Here is a 24,567-nt window from a genome sequence, read left to right as displayed (position 1 = left end):
CAGCTATGTAATCAGCTTATGTGGGCTGGTATTGAGATCAGATCTCTGCGGGCCGACTGATCAATTGTGTTAAAGAGAGAGCTGAACCTGAACGTTAAACTTTTGATTTTGTGATCGATTTACACTCCTACCCTCACCCACGGCCACGAGCTGTGTGTAGTGACCAATGAAAAAAAGAAGCAGGTACAAGCTGAGGAAATGAGCTTCCTATAGAAGCGTGCCTGTGTCAACTCTTGTTTAGAGTGAGAAGCTCAGTCGTTTAATGAAGACACTCCTCCATCAAAAGGAGCCAGATTCGTTGGCTTAAGCATCCTGCTACGGTTCCTCCTTGGCACTTTGTAGTGTAGAGGTGACTCGGGCATGTCTAAGTGAGGTGAAAGATTATGTGTCCGGGCTGGCTTGGGGCCACCTTATTATCTCCATGGAGGAGCCTGAGAAGATGGCCGACTGAGTAGATTGATTTCTAACTACTTAAAAAAATAAAACCCTTTATGTCCTCTGGTTTTCCTGCCATACCTCTTCAATTTAGCTTGGCACACTGTCTTATATTGTCATTCTTCAGTCAGATGTCACCAGACACGAGCTGGCTATGTGACTGCAGTGACAAGCATCTAAACACAGCATGATTGGCTCTCTGACACTCTGCGACCCCCAAGGGGACGACACTCTGACACTTCCCTCTGACATCTGACACATCAGCTTCATGCAGCGCTGACACTCCCGCCCTGTTTCCCCTCTGACATGAACGCACACACTGTCTCCCTCTGTTTTTCCCTCTCTGTGCATGCCTAAATGCACCCTGGCACTCGTACGCAGCCTCTTCACTATGTTCTCTCATACTTACTCTATCGATCTGCATGCATGTGAATAATTAGACTTAAATTCGCATCCTCACACACACGCAAACACACACACACACACACACACACATCTGCAGGCAGTCTCGGATTTAGGCAGACAGATAGTCAGAGGCTGTTGAGTGTAAAACGAGGCTCCCTGTCCATCTGCCCCTCTTTGAACTCTCCTCACAGAGGAATTCTTCTGGTTTAAAGCTACACAAGCATGAATAATTTGGTCGTTGGTCCACTCGATAAAACCCTAAAGCTTCAACTCTTAATTAACAAAGTTGTCTTCTTGCTCAGTACATTACTTTACAGTATGGTAATTACTGAAACACACATTCAAGCACAAATCAGTGGTTCGTGGCTGTGTGTTTCACGGCATGCTGTTCAACCGTGTCAGAAATTTAAAGTGTTACTAGTTGTTCCAAAGGGCAGAAATCACTGTCATAAGGAGGAGAGAGGCTTTGATTAAATTAGGATACCAAGGCACATTTTCAAACAATCAGTGTGTTTCAGTTGGCTGCACGTGGCAGATATCGCTGGATCGAGAAAGAAAAGAGAAGTCTGCTTTCTTGTGTTGAAGTTGGTGTGAATGAATGTCGCGCTGCAGGTTTTAGGAGGTTAATGAAAGGGTCAGAAAACAGTCATTTAACCTTAAATGTGCAGTCAGTCATTTTTTGTGGTTATTTAATAAAGTAAAAAAACAGATATTCTACTCATAAATATACATAGATTAGTGTATAATTGTCTTCCAGCAAACTGATGCGTTCTCATAAACTCATAATTAATCCATTAAAAGTAAATAGGAGCGCATAAATAGGGACATTTAAAATCATCCCTGCGCCTTCAGACTCAACATATGAAGTATTACACCCGTGTTTTATCCTCTTCATGTCACGTCATCCTGTTCCTCCTCACCCCAAACCTCAAAAGTAAAGTCAGGTTTCTAACATGGAAAAACATACTTATTTATTCCCAATATTCTTGCGACCCCCCAACTCTGGACAGCTGACAAAATCCAGCTGAACAACAATAACATCTGGTTATAAGCTAACATTATGCAGTGGCCCTGTAGCCCCTTTTGCACATTTATGATTTTTATATCTTGAAGGTAAAATTCTAACAAAACAGATTCTATCTTTGATTTATTTCATTGCTTAATGTGTTTGAGATGGATGTGTGGTCACATATGCATATATAAATTAGAAGGCAGATCATTGATAACAGTGTCACCGGTCGGTACGTATTCTTTTGGTACTTGGTCTGAAGGCAGTTTGTGAAATAATCAGTCTTGTTTATTTTTCTTCCTCAACATGATTTGTCAAACATTATTTCATGTATCTGAGCACAACCTTTCTCTATCTGCTCTTTCATCTTCTGATTTGTGTCCATATATGTAAAATCAATATGTTCTGGATTGGATTTAGATTAGAGGGGCTGGAGGGATGTTCATGATCCTTCACGTTGTCATAGGTTATTGATTGCTTGGCCATTAACACCAGTGCAGGAAAAGATGCTGGTTTGGATTTAAATACAGTTGTTGTCTTTCAAAGCTTTGCTGACACACACCCACTTTCTCTAGACAAAATACATGCTTCAAATATACTTCCTATTGAAACCCATTACTGGAAACACTGTGTTAACTGGCATGACAGAATGTGACACTGTGTGACCATTAACCCCAAAAAATAGATACTAAAGAGAGAAGCATCACTGTCTACTGGTATCATATAAATAAAACTGAATAGAGCTGTAGGTGGAAAAAAGTAGAGCAAGAGCCGACGTGTCCTTCCTCCAGGGATAAAAAGAAATAAATAAAAATGACACACTTTTCCAGCGGTTCGACATTTTCAACATCTAGAGTGATTATTTCTTAGAAGCTTGGTTATCCCCTCTTTATTTTAGGATAAATACTGTCTATCAGACTTTTATATCAGTTTTTCTTTTTAAAACACCATTAACTTTTACATCTTGAAGAAGAGCTAAATCACAAAATGCTTAAAGGGCATAAATTTACATGAAAAATCTGGTGAGTACACACGAGAATGAGACGCTATCACGTATCAGTGTCTGCTCCACTGGCAGTAAAAGCTCAGACTGAGCACAAACTCAGATGTAGTACTCTATTTTCTAAACTGTCTCCTTGAAAGATCCATTATCACTACTACCCTAAGAACTTATAACCTGTAACCACACCTATTCACACTCTTACAGGGAGGGGGAGCGTAATAGCCGACCTCTTGAGGTATCAATCTCCTGACTGGGGACAGTGCTGCTGGGCTTTCTGTCATTTTTTTAAATAATGGCTGGATTTCTTTCTGAATTTGAACCTGGACATGTTTTTTTTTCTGCCACAAGTTTCACTTTAGACTTTATTTACACGATGGACGTCGACATAATGATGTCAACCCATTGGTTGGTGGACTTCACACTGTAGCACTTGATGAACTCAGTGTTGCCAACTTAGCGACTTTGTCGCTATATTTAGCGAGTTTTCAGACCCCCTTAGCGACTTTTTTTCTAAAAAGCGACTAGCGACAAATCTGGCGACTTTTTCTGGTGTTGTTGGAGACTTATATATGACGACTTTTTGACCTGAAAGCGCGTATCGCTTTTACTCTCAACAAGCAGCGGGTGCTGCCGTGGGCACCTCACCCGTTCCAAAGCGCTCACGGGCGGAGGATCCTCCCCCAGCTGCTATCAGGGCAGAAGATGTTCACACCTATGCGTCCAAACTGCAAATGAATCGCGCATGAGCGAAGCTGCTGCTCCCGCACTGACTGTAAGGCAGTCAGTTCTTCTTTTCCTGTTATGCTGTTTTGTGGATCACAAGGTTTAAAACTACTTATAAACACACACACACACAGTAACTCCACCAGAGTGCCTATTTCGGGTCACTTTTGCCGGTCCAAGCCCGGGTAAAGGAGCAGGGTTGGAATTGTGACATTAAAAAAAACAATAATTGCTAAAAGAAATTTAATTTGTAGTTCTAAATAAACTCTAAATGCATTTAGGACGTTTTTTACTCACTTTATGTCTCTTCCACGATGTTATTTCTCTCTCCAACAACATAGGTTACAATTACATTAGCATGACCAATTATGCAAATTAGGCGATGACGTCATTTAGCGACTTCTAGCGACTTTTAGGACAGCCAATAGCGATTTTACTTACTGAGGAGTTGGCAACACTGGATGAACTTTTTGAGTCCAGATGGTGTAATATTTAGATGAGAGGGTGGAGTGCTAGCTATCAGCTAACACCAGTGAGCTTGGTTAGCTTTTATGTATGTAACGCTCAGACATGCACAGCTAATTAGAGAGAAACTACAAGAAATTAACCAACCACAACTGAAACACAAACTTCCTAGATGGTCTGCATCTCACTGTATTTTACATTGTTTGTCAAATGATTTGATGCAGAGTTGGACCAAAGCTGGCTTACTAACTCACTTTGCTGTTTATCGTGGCTCTCTTCTCCTTCAGTAACTACTTCACTGCACCCACATTCCCCCTTTTTGTGGATGACTAAGTAACGCGACCGCAGCTAGCAGCGTTTTTCTTGCTGTTGCGGCAACTTCTCTGACATACTTTCCACTTCAATCCCGCTAAGTCACACTGAGTCACTCACACAGGTGCAGTGAAGCTGTGGTTACTGGGTCGAGCGAAGCACTGGTGAAGATCGTCAAGAAATTATTTTGAATTTAATTGGCATTCTGTTGTTGTCACTGGCTCCCGCTCCTCTCCTCGTCTCTGTTTCCTGAGCAAATGCTAGCTCCTCTGTGCCCTCCACTGTTACTCACAGGTGTTTGTTGCTGGTCTAATGAAGTCAGTGCCGTTTGGTGCTCTTATCATCATGATATTTGATTTAAACGGTGTGCTGCATGTTAGAAAGTTAACCATGGTTTCTGACTGAGACTATGAATGATTTTGGCCATGAAACAATGAAAATGTGATAAGATAACCTTTTCACAACATTTTCTGTTCAAATTTGTCTGACAGGTCCGGTGCACTGACCATCTAAAAACTGGACTGACTCATTTAAAAACTGGAATCTATCCAAACACCCCAGAACTGTTTATCTGTATGTGATTTCCAATACTGCAATGTTGGGCATTTTAACATGCATGTCTATGGGGACTGACTTGTATTTTGTGCCATTGCCAAATGGCCATTAGAGGAACTGCAGTTTTTGGCACTTCCACATTAGATTCACTTCTTTAGCCCTAGAGATTGTTGCATGAATTCACACAGGTCTCCTTTCACCAGTAGCACATAGGATTACATGGCATGTCAAGTCATGACTACTTGAACAATGAAAGAACTTTTCTATCAGCACCAAGAGACATGCTTGAGGCTGAGAGTCTTTTTTCCAAGACTGTCGTGGACCAAGAAAACGCAGCATGTTTTGGGTTTTTTTTCAGGGTTTTTCAGTGATGGACAGATATTGAGATTGTGGCCACCATGATTTTCTTCCAGATGAAATGATCTGTTTTTATGGCCTGATCTAGAAAAATGCATTTAGCTCAAAATATTATTCAACTAGTTCAAAAATGACAGGTGTGTCGGAGGAAAAAAATGTTTTCAAAGTATAAATTATAAACACACAATCTCGTTACCTCACACTGACACTGTAATTTAATAAAATCATGCACATTCATACCTCTGGGGAATTTAAAAGCATCACGCCACCAACTGCATGACGTCGGACTGTGGGAGGAAGTCAGGCAGCGAGAACATGCTAACTCCACAGAGAAAGGCCTCGGCCAGACGATGGATTTAAACCAGGAACCTTCTTGCTTCAGCAGTGCTAAACATCGTGCTGCCATGCAGCTCTTTGTGTAGAGGTTATAATTTATAATGTATGCTTTAAAAAAAGAAAAGTATCATTAAAAGCTTTAAGCTGTCTTATCATGGTATTTTTTTACCTGTTGCTGCCCCTGTTGTCACTATTCCAACTGATGATGATGTTATTGACCAGAATCATCAGTCTCTGCAACATCTGTGCACCTCTGCTGCTGTGGAAGAATGAAGTGCTGTCAGGTTTTCAGAATGCTGACGTGCTACATCGTATTTGGACAAAGTTTCACCAGTAGCACTTTAAACTGCTTCATCCTAATTTAAGTATGGCTTTCTGACTTTATTTAAAAGCCCATCAGACACTCAGGATTCATGTTATTCATGTTTAAACATTTCGCCTGCTTCTAGACTCCTTTAAATAAGAGAAGGAGAGAGAGAGAGAGAGAGAGAGAGAGAGAGAGAGAACAAAGGAGCAGTTTGTGAGAGCGAGTGAGCATGAAGGCAGAGATGATACTTCAGTTTAGATACTGCTGCATTATTGAATGTAATTTTGTGTTTAAGCACTCATGTACCTAAATGCAGTTGTAGACACAGGAACAAATCTTTTAACACTGAATGTTGAATCACAGTTATTCTCCTGCTCTCTTTCACCCTTATCTGTAACTACTGAATCTAATAAAGATAAAAAAGGCAATAGAAATTGTCTTTAAAAATGCATCGAATCAGCCTGAGAAGCTTCAGTGTCATTATAAAAAGTTATCAGGAGTTATGGCTTCTACTTAACAACAGTAAATGGTACTTTAATTATTAGATTCTTAATGCTGCTCGAGCAGTTTGTGCAGTCGTGTATTGAGACATTCATTTTTAGTGAGGATGTGTAGAACCGCTGATTTGGTTGCCATTGTTTTGGCCTCCGTTGCAAATATAAGGAAGCGTGGATTTGCTTTTAACCAGGATATTTGCTCCGATGCACACATAAAACAATAAGTCTCTGTTGGTCGGGCATCTGAAATTGAAATGAACTGTGCAATCATCACCGGTACTGACTGGTCATGTTCAAAGAATAAAAGCAGGAAGGGCAGTGGAATAGCAATGAGTGGTTATTTCCCAGCCAATTAAACAAATGACTGTTTTCATGATTAATGGACTCATTGTTTAATCTTTAAAATGACACAAAATTATGAGAGAAGGCTCTTTCATCTAAACATGTCTAATCGTCACATTTAAGAAGCTGGAACCAGCAAAAATAATCAAACTCAAACATAGTTTCCTTTCAGCTCACTAATTTATTAGAGACTGTTACAGAAAACGATGGCAGAATAATCCAGTCTAATTGAACTGAAGTATTTTTGATTTATAAAACAAATCATACTCAGTATACCTAAATAAACTTGAGTGTCGTTCCTGTATCTGTACATTCAGTTTATATATAACATACATTATCTTTCCTAATTGTAAGTAAAACCCCTGAAAACACCAGAATCAGACATGAATGGATCCCACTTTAAGCTAAGTCTTATTTTACTCCCGGTTTGTCATCAAACGACACATTATGCACTTGGTGATTCCTGAGCTTTAGTTCAGTAATGTGAGTCCGTTCAAACACAGCCTTGCTGCCTTAAATACTACTGTTTGCTATAGACTGTATATAAAAATGGGCACGTCTGAACTCCATATTTTGACATTTCAACATTGGTGTTTTGGCTACCAGCAGATTTGGCACACAGATACCTGCTAATTAGTGCAGTGGCAGGTTCACCAAACTGGACTAAAGACGTTTTAAGAAGTCTCGTAGTATAATTAAGGGAGGTGAGAGCGGGGCTAAGGGCCAACTCCAGGAGTTTACTATCCAAAGTTCGACAGTCGGTTAGCAGGTGATAATTAAAATAAAAATGCACAAAAAGGCAACCCACACCAGAAAAATGGAGAGGTCCAGTTCAGGAAGTGAGACTGGCAGAAGTAAGGTCGAGCAGATGGCAACCTGTCAGCCAAAGCAGCCACACCTGTAGTTAACATTTAATAAGTCCAGATGAGTCGTGTAAAAACAGTTGTTGGTAAGAGTTTTTTACTTTAAAGTCAAGCATGTAAATACACCAAACTACAAATCTTTACAGAAGTTATACAATAAATAAGCAATTACCTTTTTGTCTTTATAAGGTTAAAGTTTTTCCCATCAATGCTTTTTGGGATGTAACCGCCTGTGAAAAGTATTAAAAGAAGTATTAAGCTACATATTTATGAACTGTTGTTAAAGAGTTACATCTAACATATAAAGAACATCGTATCATCATCCTTAAAGTGCTCTGGATGACAGTACAACCCAGTGCGGCCCTCACCCAGTTGCCAAGGGTAATTATTTAAAGCTGTGAGTAAAGGAGGTCTTTAAAAGTTATTGTCTCATTAATGGGATGTTGGGAGTATCCGAGCAGTAGAAGCATTTTCCCTCCCCTTATTTCTCTTCTTTCTCTCTGTTCAGGTGCTGGGCCTCCGGCCGATCGGACAGTGGTGATTGACGAATACAGGTACCTGTCTCAAAAGCTGTTTGCAGCCGTGTCCGTCTTCGCCGGCCTCGGCATCCTGCTCGGCATCGTCTGTCTAACCTTCAACATCTATAACGGGAACGTCCGGTGAGTCCTCGAACACTCGACGTCCCCATAGCCTGAAATATTCTCCTCTCGTAGTCTTCGGTTATTATTTTGCATTCACTGTCGTTCTGTTTATCTTGCCTTGAGTTTTTTTGGAGAGGTCATTGTATAAGCTGCTTCTCCTGCACAAGCCTTTTACTTGTTTACTTTGGATTCAAGTGTGTGTCAGTGAAAGTGTGTTTGAATATAAATGAGTGCCTTTGTGAGCACACCAGACATTTTTAAATAATTGTATTTTTACTCTAAAACTCAACAGAAAAATTATGCTCCAACAATTTTGAGACTTAATTAGTGCAGATTTTTAAATAAATCCAAAATGTTATAGTGTCAGCTTTTCAAGTGTAGTAATTATTTTGTTTTCTTGCTTGACTTAATTGTTTTTAGATTTTAAAGACTGTTAATGCCACAATCTTTGGATCTTGAAATTAGCTGTGGTTAAGTCACGCAAGGAAAATCTTCCTTTTAAGATGGAGTTACAGATGAAATGGTCAAACAGCCGAAACTAATGAGGACCGACAGAGTCATGTCTCAAAGATTCAAGAGACAGCTTTGTTACACAAAAGTCATCTGTTTGGATAAAAATCTGTGAAGTCAGTGGAAATCAGATCTTGTAACAACCTCCTGCTGCTCACGGAGACCTCATCACTCACTGTGTTTGCACTCCAAGCGTGACTTTGAGTTTTTCTTGGATTTAAAACAGAGCTCAAAATAATTCTCAGAGATCTTCTTCTCCTTTGAGGTTAATGTAAATGAATGGCATGCTGTGTCTCCAGTTTGCAAAGTTAGTGGTTTGGGCATGGCTTTTTTTGCGATCTTGCTGCTGGTTTCATTGTCACAGCTTAAACATGGCTTTAGAGCAAATGCAAATAAATTCAGTTTTAAAAAAAACTGCCTTTTGAACTAGGATTTATGAGCTTAATACATGTCTGTGGAGCCAGTGGAGGATATCTCTGAGGTCTCTTTAACATAGTATTTTTGTGTTTGACCTGGGTCAAAGTGATTTACAGTCCCACAAGTCCACAAGCTTATCAGGAGATTTACTTATTTATTTTTTTCTTTGGAAAGCTGGAGAGGTTTGTTCTTCTGAGGATCTCTGGCTGACTCGAGTGTGCCAATCAGGCCCTCCTCCACCTTTGATTATATTTCAAACACAATTTCACCACGGGCTGCTTTCAGCAGCCAAAACAGTGTGAGTCAGATCAAATCAAATATATTCAGTAAGATGTTTTCACAAAACAGCTTTGCACCAGCTGCCTTGTTAGGAGACAAAACTACAAAATCAATCCACCTTAAAACAACAAAAGAGTCAAAAGCAATCACAGACGAGAAATCCAACGAACTGAATCCGACACGTCTGACCTTTCGATGTCTCAGCTGCAGCTACAATAAAGTTCAGCAAATGTTTGACCTTCCAGGTGATTTCACACCTGTAGTTAATTTGGTTCACCTCAAACGGAGAAACAGATGTTTGCTCTTCAGCTGCATTTATAGAGCAGGAAAAAGTGACTCAGATCTGGGTTTTTTCACTGAGCTGAATTTTAGAGCGTACAAAAACCACAAACAACAAACATGAGCTGCAATAATGCCATATAAACACCTGGGGAGTGAGCGCATCATGGGAAGTCCCCCTGAAGCGCATTCATCTAGCGGCATGACTAAAGGATGGTTCAGGGTCACCTGATCCACCAAACTGGGAGCCGGTTGCACAGGAGAGGGACCTGGAAACTGAAGGCGCTGCCTCCTATTTTAATTTGAGGAACTCTAAGAACACAAGTAGGCCTGCAGTCTGAGAGCAAAGTGCTCTATTAGGATAAAATGGTACTATGAAGTTATGATGTTGGCTAATCATTCAGCACTTTGAGCACGAGGAGAAGGAATTCAATTTAACATTGAGCCAATAAAGAGAAGCTAATAAACGAGACGTATAATCTCTCTTTCAATTCAGCTTCTAGGACCACTGGATAATAAGGAATTACACTAGTCCAGCCTTCCCAAATGCAGAGTGGTGTGAACAGCACAGATCACATGGACTCTTTTCTTTTCTGTTTCGGACCATTTAGATGTGCATCTTTAATCTGAGCAGTCAAAATGGACTTTATGTGATCAGCCATGAGAATCCCGTGGAGGCACTTACATGTAGAGTTAACATCTTCATTCCTGAAACACCCTGTACTGGCTTCAAGCAATATTTGTTACGAGAAAAAAAAAACAGAACCAAAGAGGCCATCTTATAAACATGGGTGTAGTATTTGCCATGCTTTATTTCTGTTGCTTCAAATAAAGGTGCAAAGCATTCAGAGCTTGGACAAAATGATAGTGTAAGATAGTTTAAAGGACATAGGTCTTAAAGCTGAAGCGCCTTAAACCTGCATTCTTTTTCATGTATTCCACGCTGGCTGAAAAAAGCTTCCAGTAGAATCGATGTCTGAGAGAGAACAGCCCTCAGCTCATTGACTCTTTGACCTCAGTAAACACTTGGCTGATGACTTTATGTGCTCAGTCACAACTTTCAGGATATAAAAAATCAACATGGAGTACATTTTATAACATTTTGGTAATTATTAGAGTCAGGAAGGAGAATTAGCCGAGCTACACTCGCTGTAAGCCAGTGAGCTTCCTGCATCCTTGGTCTCACAGTCAGATCCATCTCATGTCATGTTTGGTTTTGAAATACAGTCAGATTAAAGTTTATTCTCAGACTGAGTGTCACAGTGGCTGCACACATTTTTATATATAGTGTATGTTCCAATAACTTCAGTGTCACTAACTTACTGTTGTGAGGTTGTCATGTACTTGGTAGTTTACAGTTTTCACCTGAAGTAAAGTCATTACTGTATTTTCTGGAACCTTTCAAACATCGTCCAACGAACTGATTCTGCTTTCAGGAAAGAGACTGAATAGCTACTGATTTTCAATGTTTTCTTGCTCTGAGCACCACAAGGCAAATACAATTTATTTCCATTACATTCATCGGAAGGCAGACATCGCTACACGATCTCCAATACTGGGAAACACAGCACTACAGGCAAGAGGAAAAATACTTATATTTGATTAGTGGTTAACATTTCTTGTAAGGGATTTGCATCCTGAAACCCTGGATATTTGTTTCATTAGTTCTGTCCCACTTCTGGTTGGCACAGGCTTTTTTTTAAGCAAACAACAAAGTCATACTGACTCATTAAATGGGTAATTTTGCATTAGCGCATGATACAGAAACCAAATTGTGGTGACTGACAGCAGGCTGTGCAGCACTCTAATGCTTCTGATCTATATATTTATGCTCCCTGGTGTCACATACATCACATACTGTTATCGTGTGAGAGCAGTCATGCAGAGATAAAAATCGAGCACAGAAGGGGAAAAAAATGACAGTTTTTCTTCCAACACTGGCCTCAATCAATCATAATTCAAAGCAGCAGTTCAACACTGTGCATAATAAAAGGAGAAAGCAACACTTCATGTCAGAGAATAACCCCCGCAGCACGTCATACGTCAATGGTATATAACAGACTGAAAGGTTACTTCAGATGTTCTAGCATTCGTTAGCGAGTCAGAGAGTGTACATGTGAATGTATGTTTGTATACGCTCTACATGAGTGTGGAGCTGTGCAGTAAATAAGCAGTGCGGCCCCCCGGGGATGTGCAAGGGCAGGTCAATGGGATAAAACAGTCAAACGTGCACACTCTGCTGCAGGAGATCGGTAGCCTGACCAGAATATATTAAAAACTCTTAAATTGAAACTAAATCTCTTCTTGGGAACATTATAATGCTGAGAAGGTCCCTGGAGGAATTTAAATAAACACATTGTCTTGAACAGAGAGAAATCACTGTGCCTATTTTTTCTTCTTGATTGTCCATTTAGCTCCTGTCTCTTCTCTTACACTCACTATCGTTTTTAAATATGACTGCTGCAGCAGCAGTGCAGAGGCAAAACTTTCATCTGATTTTTCAAAGCAGGATGTAGACCACGAAGAGCTTAAAGACACTGTGCAGCTTCCAGAAAACTATTATTATTAGTCGTATTCAGCAGTGTTGCCTGCATTTGTATGCAGCTTATGCTTACATGCAGTGTGTGTGCTAGCACCGATGACACTATCCTACTCTTTTAGGCTCCACTGTTTTATATTGACTACTGGATGCCATGTATGTTGTATAACTGGGAAACCAACAAATGCAGAATTGGTGAAAAGAAAATACTCCAGGTTTTTCATACCAGGCCATAATAAAAGTCATGTGGTCCTTAGCAGGTCTTAAAATTAGGTAAATCCAGCCTCAGATGCACTACAAAGTACACATGTACTGCTTCCATAAGAATTCTGATAATCAAATTACATGTATAGAAACCCCAGTGAGGAATGAGTTAGTCCACAGGCTTATGGAGGTGACGAAGAGAACCTTTTTAATTCAGTTAAATTATTATGTAGCACCAAAGCACAACAGCAGTCGCCTTAACCTCCTAGGACCTGGCATCTACACATGTGGACATCACATTTTGGGTTGTCTAGACCACAATACTAAATTTTGCTCTACAAGGGCCTGATTTCCACTTACGAGGACATTATACTGCCACTGTTCTATCAAAATTTAAAACGAATGTGCTCATATGTGGATATCAGGCCCTTGGAGTGCAAAATTAGATAAAAAGATAATTCTTTGTTTTTACATTCATCAGGTCCCAATCAGCCGAAATAGCAAAGAGAAATTAAAAATGCATGTCATGAAAGAGTTTGGGTCTTAGGAGGTTAATGCACTTTGTCTTGTAAGGTACAAGACCCTACAGTAATACAAAGAAAACCCCATCAATCAAACAACCCCTTTTGAGCAAGCACTTGGCAACAGTGGGAAGGAAAAACTCCCTTTTAACAGGAAGAAACATCCAGCTGAACCAGGCTCAGAGATGGGCAGCCGTCTGCCGTGACCGGTTGGGGGCGAGGGGAGGAAGACGGGACAAAAGCCATGCTGTGGAGGGAAGCTCTGAGTTTTTAAGCTGAACAGTCTGTTCACACACTGGCAATAAAAAGTGTTTAATTCATGAAAGAGAGGTAAATAGTGCACCTCCACGGGGAATGTTTGCTACTGTGGCAAACGTTAAACTCCGTTTTACGGTTTTATGGTTATTGAATTAAATCCCCTCAAATAAATCAGACAGTACTCAACTGTTAGATTTTTACAGGTATCTGTGATCCCTAGGAAGTGAGTCATTCTCTCTTTGGCAATCTTTCCTGTGAAGATACAGCAAAAAAAAAAAAGCTGACCTTTTGTGTTTGTGTGTTTGTGATAAAAACCTCTACAAAGCAGACTAATGATTTTTCCTGTATTTTATCCATCTAATGCACTGCACACAACAAATAACCTTTTTTTTGTGGCTTTACGGTGAAAAAATGTGCCTCACCTGAAATTGTCCTCCTGCACTGCTCACAGAAGATAGGACGTCGCCTTCTGTCAGCACTAATTAGACTAATGAGTGCCAATCACACATCAAAGGAGATGCCCGGGGAGGAAGAGTGTTTCTATATTTGGACCTTTTTTTTCTCAGTGTGATGAACACGCCAGGAGACCGTCCAAACAAGCAAATCAGGATGATAACATTTTAATTAAAAAAAACAACCTACATTTAAAAACAAAACAAAAAAAAGATGAGCTTTCTTGGAGCTTGCAACAAAACAATTACCACCTGCTTACAAATTCATTGAATCTACCTTTAAGCTGAAACATGTTTTTTCTTATTGTGTTTTTTTTTCTCTTTATTTGTGTTCATGTGTGAATCTGTTACAATTTCAGGTACATCCAGAACTCACAGCCCTACCTGAACAACATGACAGCGGTGGGCTGCATGATGGCGCTCGCTGCTGTGTTCCCGCTGGGGATTGATGGTCACCACGTCCAGAAGTCTCAGTTCCCCGTCGTCTGCCAGGTAACAGAGAAAAAGACACAGGGAGGGAAGGGCAAGTAAGAGCCAGAAGTGTAGAGGAGTAATCGTGTTATTGTAGCTACAAATATATTTTTCTAGTGATGTGATACCAATAGCTGAGAACTTGATAAGCATCAACAAGGCAAAATATTGGACTGAAAAATGAGGCCAAAAACGTTCTCGAGTGGCTCCAAAAGTAAAACAATCCTCATGGACTTTAAATGCCCAACTTTATATCAGAAGTGCACAAAAGTAGCTTAGGACTGTATAGTTAATTTACAGCTTCATAACTGTATGTGCGAGGGGTGCAGGGGATATATATTTTTAATGTTCCTTTTATTAAGGCTTAAAGTTCACGTGTGCTTTGACAGACGGATCGATGTTTCCTCTAGAAGCTGTTACACTTCTCCTCAGCTCACTGGAGTTGCAGAATTGAAACGTTTTACGGTGTTTTGCATTGTTGCTTCTTTTTAGAGCAGACCAGTAATTTGGGTTGCCGTGCGTGTAATTTTAATAACAGACCTTCCAAGAATGTGCTCTATTTTTGGTGAGTGAAATTCTATTTTAATGTGTGATACTTTTCCAGGGGATGTACTCAGGGGGGAGTGAAAAGTGAAACCAACATGAAGTGTTTTTTTCTTCAGGCCCTGTGTGTTCTCGTTAAAAAGGAAAAAAAATTACTCATCTTCCTCACAAAATGAACCGAGTCTCACCTCCTTCAGTCAGAGACATCAATAGAGGAACAGGTGATAAACGTATGGACAGAATAAAAAACAATCAACAATCAATAAAAACAAAATTCAGCTGGGATGCTATGTTTAATCGAACACCCTGATGACATCACATCACCCTGCTAGCATAAAAATTAGTTGGTGTGCTTAATTTATGAAAAACTTTTGAGCGTTTGGTTTTAGAATATTTTAATTCTGTATGTTGATAACAATGTGAAACTAGTTAGTAGGTTAGTAGGGTCAGGACACGGCCACTTTATTTGGTACACCTGTTTAACTGTTCATTAAGACAAATATCTAATAAGCCAATCATGTGGCAGCAGTGCATAGCCAAGGTGACCTGCTGAAGTTCAGACTGAGCATCAGAAAGGTTGTTGGTGCCAGATGGACTGGTCTGTGTTTCACAAACTGCTGATCTACGGGGATTTTCCCACATAACATCTGTAAGGTTTACAAAATGTTCTGAAAAAGAGAAAACTCAGTGAGCAGCAGTTCTCTGGGTGAAAATGCCTTGATGATGCCAGAGGTCAGAGGAGAATGGCCAGACTCCTTGGAGCTGATAGGAAGGCAACGTAGACTCAAATCGCTACAATCAAGTTACGTGGAAGAGCATCTCTGAATGCACAACACATCGAATAGAACAGGGGACAGTCCATTTATCAGCCTCATGGCTTGTGCAAAGAACCCTTCCAGCATCCTGGTGGTTCTGCAGCTGATGCTCCCGTACCCCTTGCCAGATGGCAGGAGGGAGAACCGGGCATGGGAGGGGTGGTGGGGGTCTCTGATGATGGAGATAGCTCTGCGTATGCAGCGCTGTTTGTAGATCTCCTCCAGTGATGAGAGAGGGGCACCAACAATCCTCCTGGCAGTCTTAACAATCCTATTAAGTTAACGCTTCTCGTAGGACTTGCAGCTGCCAAACCAAGCTGTAAAACCTTGTGTCAGGATGTTTTCAATGGTGCCTCTGTAGAAAGTTGTGAGGTGAAGTGTGGAGAGTCCTGCTTTTCTGAGTCTCCTGAGGGAGTAGGAGAGGGAAGATGACAGAAGAGCGCTGAGATTTAAAGCACGCACAGCAGAGGCTGAGAACAAGGTAGCAAGAAGATGATTGGGCTAGAGCAATGATGTCAGCACCGAGTTTGACAGCGTGGGAAAGTGGAAGTGATTTAAATAATAGACTAGCAGCAGATGAGTGATTACAGATCTGCATTAATCTTGCGTACAAGCTTCATAGTGGAAAACCGTCGCTTGGTCTGAGAAGGTAGTTTCAGAATTTGGTAAAAACAACATGAAAGCATGGATCCATTCGGTGTTGTATCAACAGTTCAGGCTGTTGGTGGTGTAAAGGTGTGCTAATATTTTCTTACTGGGGAAGCAGTCACCAGATCGATCCAGTCAATGCAATAGAGCACCTTTGTGATGTGGTGGAACAGGAGATTCACATCATGGATGTGCAGCCAACAAATCTGCTTTAACTGTGTGATGCTGTCATGTCAGTTTGGTCCAAAACCTCAGAGGAATATTTCAGGCTCGCTTGTTGAATCAATGCCATGAAGAATTAAAACCAACCTGTTACCAGCAAGGTGTAACTAATTAAATGGCCTGCAGGTATTTTCTCTGTCTTTGAGGATCAAGGAAAAAAAAACAAACACTTTTTATCCAGAAGACAGTTTTTGTTATACAGTGCAAGTGGACTAATAAAGTGCTCTTTGGGTGTGTATGTGATATTTTTGTTTAAATAGCTTTTTCCCCCTCTTGTTTCAGCATTTAATTAAAGCTGTCATGTTGCCGCGTACACACAGTGAAGTGCATTACATAGATATAGTTTCAGTCCCAGATCTTCCAGGACACTATCTTTGGAAAGTTTTACATAGTTTCTGGAAGCATGAATTGGAAGTGACTGGTCCAGCTGCATGAGCTCTCAAATCAGGATTGTTTATATGCATTTGTTTAACAGATTTGCTTATGTTTTTGCACTTTTCAGATACAGCTGTCAGGTTTAGTAAAGCTCTACCCTTCTGTGAAATCGTGTGTCTACTTTAAGCAAGCCCACATTTAGGTGTCATGACGCACGGACAGCTGTGATATTCGTTGCCTGTGGCACGCACACACCTGCAAACCAGACAGCAGTCAGCTCAGGGTTTTGATCGTGCTTATTTAGCGCATGAAAGACGACCAAAGTTTAAACACTGTCAAAATTCATTAAGCGTTTGAAATGATTTTGGCATTCGTTGTTGCGGCCGTGACTTTCTGGGTGTCGGGATGGCACAGACGATGGGATCCCAGCGCTAATGAGGAGTGGGAGTATGTCTCTGTCACCCATGTCAAGCCTTTGTGTAGCAGGGGGAGATTTCCATTTCTGTCGCTTCTCTGCTCTTTGTCCCTGTCCAGTTATTCCCTCTCATGCTTTGTTCTGCCTCTCTCTTGCACTCTGCCTCTGACCTTCTTCTCCTTTTTTCTGTTCCTGCAATCTCGCCATCTCTTGGGATTCATATTATCTCTCCCCTACTATTGCCCGCTCTCTGCATCTCACCTTGTCATCTATCTTTTTTGCGCCCCATACTTTACTCTCCCCTTATATATCTATCAGTGTGTCTGTCTACCCCCATTCTCTCATTCTCCTTTTTTCTTTTGTTCATCTCACCCTCTCTGCTACTCTCCTCTTGCTAACTCATCCCTCTCCTCCTATTGTGGATGTGTTGGATTTTAAAGAATGAAAACACAGAGCCATATACCACCTTAATGGGATTTTCTTTCCATTAAGATAAAAATTTTGTTTGTTTTGTTGTTATTTAATAATGGCCGTGTTGGAATTAACAAACATCACTTAACTCAAACGTCCCCATGCAGCACAAATGCACCGATCTCCATGTATGAAAGATGCAAATACAGAAAATTTGTCATCATTTTATTTAGTGCTTTAATTCAATCCAGTTTTATTTATATAAGCAAAAGATCTCAACAGTAGTCTCCTCGAGGTGCTTTTTAGTTGGTAAGTTTAATACTGGCCATAGTGTTTAAGCTGCTCTATGCTATGCTAGAGATACCATGGCTATAGGTTATTCCGTCAATGCACATGGAGTAGTGAAGCTGTCCCACAATGGAAGTTCAAATCCCCGAATTTTAACAGTGGCAAGTGGAAACGATCATCTTTCAATATAACGGTTCTGAAATATTGTAGAAAAGTATTTTGTGTTTGAGGGACGCAGTAAAACTGAGCCGATATCTGCATAAATAGCTCTGTGAAGCATGCAGGAGGAGCAGTGATGGTGTAGGGGGCTTTCCTCTCAACACTGCTGGAGATTCATTCACAATTAAAGGCAACTCTTATCCAGCGTGGCTACCACAGCACCCTGCAGAGGCACACTGACCTCTCTGGTTTGAGCTGGATGGAAGCATCATTACTCTGAAAGCAGAAGAATGAACAAAAACAGCAACTGTAGGCTCAGTGAGGGCTGTTTGAGCTGTTCATACATTATGGAAACCTAAAAGGCCTGGTGCATCTGGATCTGACATTAGCCTTATTAGTCCTTAAGCTTTCCCGAGTACAAAATCTGCGTGATACTCGGTTGTGTCAGCGTGAATAACTAAAATAGACAAATATAAATAAAGTAACGCTCTCAAAGTAAGTGGGACTATTTCCTTTAAGTACTATGTGAAAAAGGACTAGTTTGATTATAATTCTGAGGTGATTATCTCAAAAATGTCAAGCGGCATCAGATCCCATGACCTCCACCATTACCGACCTAAACCCAGCTGAGATGTTTTGGGATGAACTGAAGCGCAGAGTGAAGGAAGAGCAGTCAATAAGTGGTCGATGTATGAAAACTTCTGTTTGGAAACGTTCATTAAGCTAGTTAAGAGACTGAAGAGTGCAAAGATTACACTAAAAATTGGCTGCTTCAAAGAATCTCTTTGAAGTTTTTTTCTTTTTAACTTGTGATATAATCCAAATGTGCTGCTTAATAGCTTTTCTTAAAGTGTATAAAATCTAAAAGTAATGAAAAACCTGTGAATGAGTAAACATGTCCAAACTTTGCCGTATCCTTGAATAAAGGTATTTTAAAATGAAAATCCTCTCCTCAAGCCTAATCCTTCTCTACTCCACTTTTGCTCCTCTCTCCTCTCCTGCAGTTCCGCCTGTGGCTCCTCGGCCTCGGCTTTAGCCTGGCGTACGGCAGCATGTTCACCAAGATCTGGTGGGTCCACACCCTCTTCACCAAGAAGGACGAGAAGAAGGAGAAGAAGAAGGTGAGCAGGAGGGGAGGCGGAGAGGAATCGAGGGCGGTGGGGATTAGCCTCTCGGCCGTCTCCGGAGAGCAGAGAAAGGATGGGATGGCGGGCATAGACCACGCAGCGTGTGTGGCGCCGGCTGATAAAAAAGTTCTTTAAAAAAAACTTTGCAGCCTTCGTAGTAACATAAGCTTCTGAGGGGCGAGCGTTGCATCATCCACTAGCAGAGAGCAAGGATAAGGGTTTGACACACACTGATACAGATACTGTACACGTAAAGCACACATGGAGAAGAAAGAGTCTGAACTCCCGATTCCCTCGTCATCACATTTGTTTGCATGCTGAAGCAGAGTTTGTATTTAGTTCTGTGTGTGTGTTAGTTTTCACCCTCTTTAAAGATAGTGTATCCTGCAGCCAGTAAGATATTGCCAGTCTGTGATGTGTTGTGGGAATTTCTAAGACCTAATCAGAAGAATAAGAGATTAAGCCATTTATGGAATATTTATGAATATGGATGAGTATTAAAGTTTGATGCAGAAATCCAGCCTTCGGGGCTTTATTATTTGAGCCAAAGCACAACGAATCAGGTTGACTTTCAGCTCTCTTCCTGTCCACAGAAGGGCAATTTGCCAGAGAGCTCAGTGAGAGTATTTAAAGAAACTTTCACAAATGGAGGGGAGAATGGGCGCTTTTCAAGTCATTTTTCATGCAACTCAAGTGAAGAGGCGGCCCAGGACTGTGTAATGTGTTTTCTTCTTTATTTTATTCTTCAGTTTTGGTTGTTCCACGCTTGAATGGCTGTTACAATGTTGGAGGTGCTGCGTGTAAGCCAGCATGGCTAAAGTTAAAAAAAAACCTGGAGAGTGGAAAGAGAGGAGGGAGCAAAGTGGGAAAGCTCATTTTTGTTGCTTGTTTTTCGGTTACGGCTTTATTGCTTCCATTATAGCTCAAGTAAAGAATAATAGAATTGATAGCGCTCGCTTCCACACGAAAGCAGTGTCATCTCAGTTTGTATAAACGATGATTTCAGGTGCAAATACGGGCTCTGTAGCCGCACACAAACTCCTGCTGCTTCTGAAAACACACACTCTGTCAAGACACACATTCGGAGAGACAATTCGTGCCCAGTCATCCAGAAATCACAAGGACGCCTGTCGCATTATTTGTCCTGGTAGTTTGTCTTTGTTTGCGGACCAGCTCGTGATGCCCTTGGATAGTGATGACTCTTGTGTTTCTGTTTGTGTGTCTCTGTCTCCGACTCACACAGCAACACTTGGAGCCGTGGAAACTCTACGCAACGGTTGGGGTGCTGCTGGCTATCGACTTCCTGTCACTCATGATCTGGCAGATTGTGGATCCTCTGCACATTACTAAGGAGGTAGAGTACTAGAGACAGATGAGATCATTTGTGTGTCACCGCCCGTTTGCACAGACCGTGCAGCCACAGCCATCAGTCAGAAACGCAGTAATGAGACGCTCGGTCGCGACTGAAGAATTGTTCTTTCATTTGGATTCATCTTGACTCAAAGAGCACAGTTTGAACCAGGGATAAATATCATGTTTAAGCGCAGATGAGCAGTAGCACTGGAACACTGATATTTAGGACTTTTATATATTTATCCCAGGAGGAGATGCAAATCCTTTGGGAGTTACACCAGGGAGGGCATCAAACAGGCTCAGCTACCTGCTGAATAAGGGAGCAGCCAGATGTAGCCGTTATATGTTGATCTGTGCTTGAAGTTTGTTAAAAGCACAGGTTACCCTGCGGCATCTCTATTGTGAGCAAGTTTATCCCTGCCTCTCTGTAGGATCGTATGTTTTAACCACCTTTACTCAAAAAGGACTAAAAACTTGGACCCATTTAATTCTTCATACTCTAAATGATGAGCAGCATGCCGTTTTGCTGTTTTGCATACACTTACTACAAAGTAAAGTATTGCTGCCGTTGCTGTGGTCTTGTACTACGCTCACATTATGAACAATAAATTTAGAAAATGGCCACGCAGGCCGGTGCGATTGATGCTAAGCTGCTGTTCAAGTGTTGTAAGAATCATAACTGTGCGCTTGTGATTGGGTAACCCATCATGCTTTGTTTCTTCATACCAACGGCTTCCATTAAATTGTAATGGTACTTTAAACACACCATTAGTATATTTAAAAAAATGGTTTTATCTGTTTGAATCTTCAGGCTTGCTCATTTTCAGCTCTTACAGTTTAGAAAAAAAATCTTTTTTTTCCTGTAGTGAAGGGATATGGAGTATTTCTTTTCACTACAGAGTATATAGAGAAATAGATGTGGTGCCTGTAACATCATACAGTAGTTATTTTGAATCCTTGACACGAGCGTTATGACTCTGACTTAGAAACACTGCACTCTCACATAGCAGCTTCCTCTAAAGCAACCAAAGTTTGTATTTATTTTACTCTAAATGAATTTACAATTTTTTATGAAACAAAACTTGAAACCTGTGCGTGACCATAAGCTCAGCAGCAAAGTTTTTATTAATGTATAAACAAACGTAAATGTAACCAACATGGCAGAAAGGTCGTTTTTCCACAAATTTCTGCACAAGCTGACTTCTTATCGAAACCACGGGAGGCTCCCCCTGCTGGTCATTTGTAAGACTGCGGGTAACCGAATACCCATCTTTATTTTTTAATCTTTTTAATCTACTTTTTAAACCTCTTTTAAATTCTTTTCAATAATAACACAGACAATCATTTCCAGAGAAGAAAAACCTCCCATTAAGGTGCTCTGTGTTACCTGCTGAGCACTACACAGCAGTCAGTCAGTCTGTGTTGAAGTTAGCAACTAAAAACTGAGGGATATTCCTTAAAATATGTAGCTGACCAAAGTTAAAGTTCAACATAGAGAGGGAACGCTGGAAAACCCGCAGCCTAAAGAGAAGGCTACATATTCTTTTGCTGCTTTTTATCCCCTTAGTGTCCAAATTCAGTTGATGCTTCCATGTTTTGTGTTTTTTAATATCATAATGAGCCATTTTGACATGTCACAGTGGGAAATGAAACATTGCTGAACTCACTTTGAGCTCAGAAGACATTGATAATGGATGATGTGATACTTGCTTGTCCACACCAGCTTGAAGAGATATTAGATGAGGACAGTTTGGCTGTTTGCTTTGATTTGAAATCTATTAAAATGAAAGTCCAATAACTGGCATTTTTAAAAAAAATCTATATTCAAGTTTTACCTTATTTCCAAACAAATAGTGGCATAACAAGCTTTCTGGTAACCAATTGAATTTCTTTTAGGTCTCTTTTTATTCTCTACTAACCCCTGAGAGAAATATCTGGCTCTTTGGCTGCTAAATGAGCTACTATATTCACTAGCTAGTTACTAACTGTGCACAGTGGGCTTTTGCAGCTTTCTTGCTAAAAACGGCTGCCTGCTGCAGCTGAAAACAATGCTTTGAGAGCTGCGGCGAGTAAAAACACTGGGGCAACATACGCTGTAAAACAGAGAAACTGCAGTGTGTGTTTGTCACTGTGAGTCACCCCTTTCATAAAACGAAAACGCACGCAGGTAAATCACTGCTAACATGAAAATTCTGATTTGAAACCACTCCAATGATGGGAAAATTGCAAGTGCTCTCCTCCGCTTCTTTTTACCACTTCACAGTTTCTACTCCACGAAATGATCTGCATTTCAAGAGGAAGAGATCATTTGGAAGATAAGACCAAAATTTATTGCGGAAACGTGAGCATGCAAATTAAAGTTATTTTGGTTAGACTCCAATGAGATGAAACATCACAGAGCAGAGCGACAGATGAAGGTAGGAGATTGGAGTGGATGAGAGCAGGGATGTTGAAACTGAGTAAGAGATGATTTTGTCTGTGTAGGAAAAAACGGAAGTGACCAAGACAAGCCGGAGCAGCAGGAATAGCTCGTATCCAGACAAACAGAGACAGAACGTTCTTTCTAAAACCTGCGCACAGCCCTAAATTCTCATGTTAGTCCTCATTTGTGTCCTCACCACAGGGAACCTTTGACACGAGTTACAATGGGTTTTTGTAGTGTTGCCATAGACTGTATATACAAATGGACAGCTCACCAGCTCTCATCCCAAAGTACAAAAGTAAAGCCAAAATATAACTGAAATAGTTACCATCATTTTGCATTGGAGATGCCCAAAAGTCAGCACAGTAGCCCAACCGGCTTCTGGTATGTCCTTCATTGTCAAAGAGCTAGCTTGATGCTAACTGTTTTCTAGACAAAGGTTATTAGCTTCTAGCTGTTTGTCTTCTGCACCTACATGCATAATAATACCTTGTCCTTGATACCTTGTCTCCACCCACGGTTACAGCTGTGCAAACTCTGGTTGCAAATGAAGTCATTAGTGCAAGGTTGCAGCGTCCTTCCCTCCACATTTTGCCTCTCTTTCTCATTGTCATTGTTTGTGGGTGTTGCACCAAGCAGCAGCTTCTGTAGCCAAAAAGCAAAGCCAAGACAGTGATGCCAAAAATGAGAAAGCAGTCCCTCAAAGTGTCGCTTGAGACTAGCTCCAAGCAGCACGCAAAATGAGCCCTGTAGATTCTTATTATTAAAGATCACTAAGACATGCGGACATATGATGTACATTTTGAGTGATAGGAGATGCTACTAGCCGGTAGTCTTCAACTCAGCTAATAATAGAGTCACAGACATGTTTTAGTGTTGGCGCCATTTGAATATTTTTTTTTATTTTAATAGCATCTAGCATGGTCACTCCTGGCTGCTCTGATAAACATGGCAAAGGGGAAAGCACCAACTTTGAGGAATTCAAATGCAGAGTTCACAAATCAGCGATCATGATCTCTAAATTCATCTTTCATATGCAGTCCGTGTCTTGCAGATTAGGAATTGTGTTTGTGCTGAGACAGGGTGGTGACCCACACAGCAAAAGCAAACTGAGTTTATCTCTTTAGCCTCATTTAGTAGAAAATGAATGTCAGTGTTCAGGAATCGAGACACAGATGTTATTATTGTGTCTTCGGACAGTCTTCCATTTAAATTTTATGTCCTGAATACAGTCCAAATCGGATTAAGACGAGAACACCAGGATACTCAAATGCACGCAAACATACTCATTAAGCACTTTCGTCCTCAGTCGGGAGCAAGCGATTTACAAACCTGCACCACAGTGGATGTAATTACAGTCAAATCTTACATTTGATGGACTTTTAAAATGCTCATATTTCATATTTATTGGATGTCTGATAATTCAGTGATCTATATCTGCCTGTCGGGAAGGACCTATTTACCCGAGGGGATCGGTCGCCGAGGCTTATACTTACTGTGCAATTTTGCCCATGCTACTGTTTCATAGTTTCTTATTATCTCCCCCTCTCTGTCTTCTCGCTCCCTTTCCCTTTCTCACTCTCATCCTTCCATCCCTCTTTCCTTTTCC

The 24,567-nt window shown here is 40.8% G+C and overlaps 1 protein-coding gene across 2 annotated transcripts in view; it reads left to right on the top strand.

Moving 5' to 3' along the window:
* gabbr1a (gamma-aminobutyric acid (GABA) B receptor, 1a) overlaps positions 1 to 24,567 on the top strand; it is a 126,351-nt gene that overhangs the window by 87,699 nt on the left and 14,085 nt on the right. For both annotated transcript variants that reach the window (XM_063486344.1, XM_063486345.1), the window contains 4 exons: positions 8,118 to 8,268; positions 14,069 to 14,201; positions 19,061 to 19,177; positions 20,427 to 20,537. In XM_063486344.1, the coding sequence (XP_063342414.1) occupies positions 8,118 to 8,268; positions 14,069 to 14,201; positions 19,061 to 19,177; positions 20,427 to 20,537 (512 nt within the window). The remainder of the gene's footprint in view (positions 1 to 8,117; positions 8,269 to 14,068; positions 14,202 to 19,060; positions 19,178 to 20,426; positions 20,538 to 24,567) is intronic.

The sequence above is a fragment of the Pelmatolapia mariae genome, linkage group LG10_11 (assembly GCF_036321145.2).
Source record: "Pelmatolapia mariae isolate MD_Pm_ZW linkage group LG10_11, Pm_UMD_F_2, whole genome shotgun sequence".
Lineage (NCBI taxonomy): Eukaryota > Metazoa > Chordata > Actinopteri > Cichliformes > Cichlidae > Pelmatolapia > Pelmatolapia mariae.
The sequence above is the reverse complement of the archived record's forward strand: the minus strand, read 5'-3'. Positions and strand labels throughout refer to the sequence as shown.